The sequence below is a fragment of the Stegastes partitus genome, unplaced genomic scaffold (assembly GCF_000690725.1).
Source record: "Stegastes partitus isolate 25-593 unplaced genomic scaffold, Stegastes_partitus-1.0.2 Scaffold1812, whole genome shotgun sequence".
In the NCBI taxonomy this organism is placed as follows: Eukaryota; Metazoa; Chordata; class Actinopteri; family Pomacentridae; genus Stegastes; species Stegastes partitus.
In genome coordinates this window covers 85,037-91,665 of record NW_007579543.1, presented here as the reverse complement: position 1 = coordinate 91,665, position 6,629 = coordinate 85,037, and the positions used below count along the sequence as shown (strand labels likewise).

General features: G+C 40.7%; 1 protein-coding gene across 1 annotated transcript in view; it reads right to left on the bottom strand.

The window, feature by feature from the left end:
* LOC103372711 (probable E3 ubiquitin-protein ligase HERC3) overlaps positions 1-6,362 on the bottom strand; it is a 28,908-nt gene extending 22,546 nt beyond the window's left edge. The window contains exons 1-7 of the mRNA XM_008302420.1: positions 6,152-6,362; positions 5,455-5,572; positions 5,294-5,370; positions 3,440-3,619; positions 2,338-2,429; positions 1,173-1,303; positions 953-1,077 (exon numbers count right to left, since the gene is read on the bottom strand). Coding sequence (XP_008300642.1) covers positions 953-1,077; positions 1,173-1,303; positions 2,338-2,429; positions 3,440-3,619; positions 5,294-5,370; positions 5,455-5,572; positions 6,152-6,362 — 934 coding nt within the window. The remainder of the gene's footprint in view (positions 1-952; positions 1,078-1,172; positions 1,304-2,337; positions 2,430-3,439; positions 3,620-5,293; positions 5,371-5,454; positions 5,573-6,151) is intronic.
* Between the last annotated feature and the right edge of the window lie 267 nt (positions 6,363-6,629).

Genomic DNA, 6,629 nt, shown 5'->3' with positions numbered 1-6,629 from the left:
ATGCTGCCACCACCGTGCTTCACATCATGATGCTGCCACCACCATGTTTCTCATCATGATGCTGCCACCACCGTGTTTTACATCATGATGCTGCCACCACCATGCTTCACATCATGATGCTGCCACCACCGTGCTTCATCATGATGCTGCCACCACCGTGCTTCACATTATAACACTTTTTTTTTTGCCACTCTTCCATAAAGCTTTGACGAATGAAGAACAGACAACAGCTGATGTATGTACAGTCCAAATAAACTTTTCACAGAGTGTCTTGAGGTGTTCTTTTGTCTTCATGGTGCAGTTATAACCAGAGTACCGATTCACCAGTGACTGGACCTCCCAGATACAGGTGTCTTTATACTATGTTGTGGAAATGAGGCTGATGTAGGATGAGGAGCCCGACACAGAGAGACCCACCGAACAACTCAGATGACTTAGGTTGACGTAGGCTTTACTGATATCAGGAGAAGTGATGTAATGCCAGCATCAATTCTACAGATCCCTCTCACATCCTTAGTCTTATATCCTCCTTCAGTAGGAGCCACATCCAGATTAAAGGGAGGAAGGGAAACAAAGATAAGTCGGTGGCTGGGTGCAATCTGGCCTTGAGAGGTGCAGGGAGTGCCTGCCTGTCCTCCTACAATGTGGTTTACATGAGGTTAAGCATCTATAGAAGTTACATCTGCGACAAGCACTACATTTACCTCAGGAGGTCAATCAGGGTTCAATATCTTCTCTAAAAGATTAACTCCAAACCAGGAAAGTCATTTTTCCTTCACAATCACTGAGACGCATTCACGGCACTCAGATGATCTTTACTTCACTACCTGAGTGACTTCCAGCACCAACTTTTTGTACCTTTGTTCAATTAGTTGAGTCACTTAAAAGCGGGTGAAAACTGCTGCATCATGAACAACACGTGTGAGCTCAGTTATGTTATCGATGTTTTTACCGTGTGGCAGCTGGACAGGTAGCGGCACAGATGAGTGACTCTTCTCTCCGTGGCCCAGCTGCCCTTGTTCACCACGTCCAAAGGAAAACACCTTCCCGGAGTCTGTCAGCACCAAAGTGTGATCCCTGGTGGAGGAAGCAACGGACCACTAAGCATATTTGTATTGTGCAGTCGTATCTGCACGCAGCTGCAAACGAAACACCAAAAGCTTTGTTTGTACCTCCCACATGCCACCCTGCAGACCTTCGCCCCCCAGAGCTCCGCCACCAGCCGAGGTCGCAGCTCGTCCCGCGTAGAGTTGTGTCCGAGCTGCCCGAACCGACCGGATCCAAACGTAAACACGGCGCCGTCCTGAAAACCAGACAGTTCACATGTACACATCAGTGGAGTCTAACGAGGAAACGTGGGGTTTGTGCACACAAGAAGTAACCAGGTGCTCCTCAAGACGTGTCCCAGTCATCAGTGTAGCATTTAACACTGAACCGTGTCTAATAAATGACTTCTTTCAGTGTTTTAATTCTTCTTTTCCACCTCGTTTTTTGTTTCTCCTGCTACACAATGTGTCTCTGTGAGGCGGTTTAACTGTGAAAACTGTTAGTGGAAAAAAATAATAGGCAAAACTCAGCTGAGATCAGTTTTCTTTGTTGTTGAGATTATTAATGTTTAGACTTCAGCTGATAAAAATAGAGATTTATTAAAATGATATCCATTAAAGTCTGAAGATTATATTGTTTAATTGTCATTTCAGGCAAACTATAGATCAATTTGTCCAATTTTTGAGTTATTTTAGAGAAGTTTTAAAGCATTTTAGACAGAATAGGAGTCATTTTTGGAACCTTTTGTCATTTTGGAAAGTAACTGGCATTTATTTTGGCTCATTTAAGACTTTTCTTTTTTGTAATTTTGGACAATTTGTAATTAATTTTGGCAAAACTAAGACAGAACACACATTCAGTGTACCAGTGTTTGTTTCTGTCGCTCTTTGTCTTTGAAATGTTGATATTTAAAGTTGGTCATAAAATTTAATGCAAACGTTTTGAGTCATTTTGGTGAATTTTTAACTAATTTAGGACGTGTTTCTAACATATTTAGATGATTTTATAACATTTGGATCAAGTTTTGAGTGTTTTTGGAGCACTTCTGAATCATTTGAAAAGTTTTGTTTTTGTATTTTGGAAAAGTTTCAACACATGTTGGACAACTTACGGGTCACTTTCTGTAACTTTTTGTCATTTTGAAAAGGTAAGAGGCAATTTGCATGTATGTATATTCAATCATCTCAGTGTGTCTCTGTTTGCTTTTACTGGTTTTGATTTTCTGGTTTTAAAAAAAAGAGAAATGTGAACACTTTACAACATTGAGAGAGTTCATTTTTGTGGACGAACCTTGGTCAGGATGGCGGTGTGTTCCTGTCCGCAGGAGATGTGAACAGTTTTCTTCATGTTCAGGCAGCGAACAGGAGTCGGTGAGCTTCTGTCTGCAAGAGAGAAATTTAAAATAAGTTTACATGTTGTAGGAAAAAGTAAATGTGCTGCTTTTGCTCCAATCTGTTGCCAGTTTTGCCTCAATGTAAACAGTGGCAGTAGACAGAGATGGAAAATAATTCACTGACTCACTACACAAAATGCACTTTCTAAATACATTTTCCATAATCGAGTCTGAGTGTTAATATCATGGAATACATCAGAGTTTCAACAGCGAAACCAGTTTAATGTTTTTCCAATAACAGAAAGAAGCATCAGATGTGTTTAAGTTTGGCTAAAGTTACTCAAAGATTGTCCAAAATGACTTAAAATATATCCAGAATACAAAAAAAAACCTTCTTTTAACTCAAACATTGGCTAAAATGAGCTATAATTTGCCCAAATTGACTCAAAAATAGTCCAAAAAGACTCAAAATGTGATCAAAGTGACACGAGCCCATGAGCAAAATTAACCAAAATGACTCAGAACTTTGCAGTGAATTTTGAGAAACCATGATGTTGCCACCGCCGTGCTTCACATTATGATACATCATCAATATTATGGGATGTGTCACAGTTTGAAGAGTAAATCTGCACCAGTTTAATGCCTCTCTTATACCTGCATCTGACACCAGGATAATCTTCCAGACATGAGTCCTCATGTTGACACATTCTGACTTGATTCTATTGATTCAGTGAATTAAAACTACAACAATTAACAGTTATGAAAATACACGGTTTAGGTGTTGTTGAATGTCTATACAAGAAATATATTGTGACACATGAAGATTTATTTTTTTAAGAGAACAATTTTCTTTCTTTCCTCTGGACCCACTTCTATGTACTTTAAAGGCCTGAAACTGAAAATATTCTCAGTATAAAAGTGAAATTTCACATAGTTTCATTAAATATACTGAAGTGAATAAAACATCAGCTGGTTCTGAACGGGTCAGGTGGGATCTTTGGTTTTAAAATGGAACGACCCAGTGAGGAAACAACAACGTTAGGCGGTGGATATGTGAACCTGTGGTGTCTCCGAGGCCCAGCTGTCCGCGGTGGTTCCTGCCCCAGCCGAACACGCCTCCAGAGGCCGACAGGACGAAGCTCTGGTCTCCTCCTGCAGCCACCTGGACCAGAGGCATCGCCGCCAGAGTCGGGACGGCTCGAGGCGAACCGTCCCGGGCCCATGTGAACACCTGACCGCCTGCAGAGGAACAACACGGACCTTTAACACAGATTACACATTAACATCTATCATCAGCTGGCTGTCATCTGAGCCGTTGTTGGACTTTGGTCTGCTTTTGCCACCATGTTTTCCCACCGGGTCAACTTGATCTGTTTTCTTATCAGCACAACATTGACATATTGTTTTTAAAATGTATTTGTGGGTAATAAAGTTGACTGCATTAAATAACAGAAGGCTAATTTTAAATGTTCCAGTGCAGGATTTATTCTGGCTGACGATTCAGTTCTGGTAGGAGAGGATAAACATAGTAAAAGCTATGTCCAAACCAGTATAATGATTGGTAGGCAAATACTTGTTAGAAGATGGAAGACGGAGGGGGTGCCCTCTCTCCAAGAGTGGGCTGTGGAGACGACACGAGTCGCAGCATTTGAAAAAATGTCATATAAACAACTGGGTAGATTGGACCTATATGAAGCAAAGTGGGGCAAATATGTAAAGTTCTTAGGGGGGTTCCTGATTTGGGGTACATGGTGGAGAGAAGTAAGCTGTCATTTTTGTGAGAAAAAACAGAACAGTGCTTCTTATTTGTTTGCACTTTACTCAGCTATTATTGCCTTTATTTCTTCATTTGTTGACCAATTATTTCTTCAATGTAGTGATTATTTTGTGTTGTGTTAACCTTGTCTGAAATCATTTTCTGTGTTTAAATTTGAAGATAAATATTTTGTATTCTGTCTACATTGATGCAGGCTGTGTAGCTGTAATAGCTGTACATGAAGGAGCACAGTGGTGGATGTTGGTAACCAGAAAGGGATCAGCATAGATGGTGGTGACCTGGGAAGGGTTTGTTGGTGGGGGGTTACTGTTACCGTTGTATTGTTGAAATAAAGCAATGAAAATAAAAATTGTTAATCACAAAAAAAAATGTTCCAGTGCAGCTAATATGTCCTACTAGAGCGGTACATAAGGTAAAATTTAGATTAGTGAATTTTATTTTGAAAAGCCAGCATATTTCATAAGCTGATTAGTTCCTTTTAACATCGCTGAGCTTTTATTTTGAAAGTGCATCAATCATCCAATCAGCTGTGAGTCAGTGCAGTGAGCAGAGCAGCAGACTGAGGATCAGACCCTCCAACAAACGCTCACAGCTCAGAAACTAAAAGTCGGATCCAAGAAATTCTTTCACCGTGTGAAGCTTAAGCTTGTTGTGAACAAGTTTGTGTATTTTCACAACTTTATTCTCATAAAATTACGACATTTTTCTTGCGATATTACAAGTTTTTTCTTGTAAAATTATGACTTTAATCTTGAAGTCTGTGGAAAAATGTTTTTCTTAATGAGGCCCTCTGTCCTCTGTCGTAAAGCAGAAACACAAGTTTATAAGTCGATGAAGGTTTTTCTTTTAAGTCTGATGTACTTCATTACAATAATTCTAAACACAAGCATTTAAGTTGTTTCAAAGGTTAGTAAGATTAAACTCAAGGTGAAGAAAAGCCAATTTTGTTGAGTTACTTCAACCTAAATTCAGTTTTAAATCAACTAGTGCAGAAATTTGAGTTCAAACTACTCAAAATATTGAGTTGATGCAACGACCAACAGTTGGTTTTTACCCACGTATCTAATGAAACGGTGGCAGATCACAGCGGTAGATTGTACATCGTTGTTGTTATTGTTGTTATTATTGTTGTGTACCTCTTGTGAGGACGACGGTGTGCCGGCTCCCACAGGCCACCTGACACACCGGGACGTTCCTCAGAGCTTCTGGAGTTCTGAAACGGAAGAAACCGGCAGAAGTTAAACCCTCAACTGGCAGAGTTTGGGCTCCATGCGGCTGATGTTTTATCCACACTCACCTCGGTATGAAAGGAGTTTGCGTCGTGTCCACACAGGAAACGAGGCCGCTCTCCGACAGCAGCGTGACGGAGGCGTCGTCTCCACAACTCACAGCTTTGACCTTCCCCTCAACAAACTCTGTGGGTTCACAGCAGCAGGTGTCAGCAGGAGAAACAACCAAGATAGTCATAGAACCTGGTTGATGCAGCAGCCTGCTGCTTTTATTTGTTTTATTTAAATTTTTTATTTCATTCATTGAGTTAAAACAATTAAACAAACATTCTCAACTCCTGAATGAAAGGCAGCAGAAAGAAGGATAATCTGATGTTATCTTTACCCAAAGAAATTAATTTACATCACAAAAAGCATCAACAACAACACAATAAACATCAAAACAATCATAACAAAAACAATAATAATAACATGAACTAGCCGTCCTTCACACCTGACAGTCACGTTTTACTTCAGATACATTATCTTTAATGCTCTTTACAGACATAATGAACATGTCTCCTCAACATAGTGGCTTTAATTGTTCTTTTAAATGTAAATACTGATTTTGATTCTTTGCTTTCTTTGTTCAGTTTGTTCCATAAACTGATTCCTTTCACACAAACACAACTCTGCATCACTTCTGTTCTGAATCTGGCTTTTGTTCCTTTTACATCACACTAAGTTTCTGTTTTCTGAATGTCTGTAGGTAATAGTAATGCTCACTCTGTTTCCCCGTCGCTCTTCGTCCTCCTTCGTCTGTGCGGATCACGGAGGCGTCTCCGCTGGTTTTGATGAAGGTGATGACACTGGAGCCGGCTGACAGATCCCTGAGCTGGAAGCTGAGGTTTAGGAACCGAACCGCGTCTCCAGGCGGGACGTTGGAGGCTTTCTTCAGGCGGAAGCCCTGATGTCTGTCGTCTCCCCACGAAAACATGCTGGTGAAGTGAGTGTGCAGAGCCCGGAGCTGATTTTTTATCACTCAGCTGTGAGGCAGAAACGAAACCTGATTGGTTTATGATGCAAACTCCCTCCACTCTGAGAGAAGAAAACCTGGCGACACGCCCAGTGAGTCGGTTCAACGAGAGGAGTTTCGTTTGTGGTGGAAAAGGGAAAACGAAAGAGAAAGTTGATAGCTGCTTGACTACAACAGAGTTTAGCTTTCGAAGAGAAAACAACAACTACTGGTATTTCCCTTCATCCC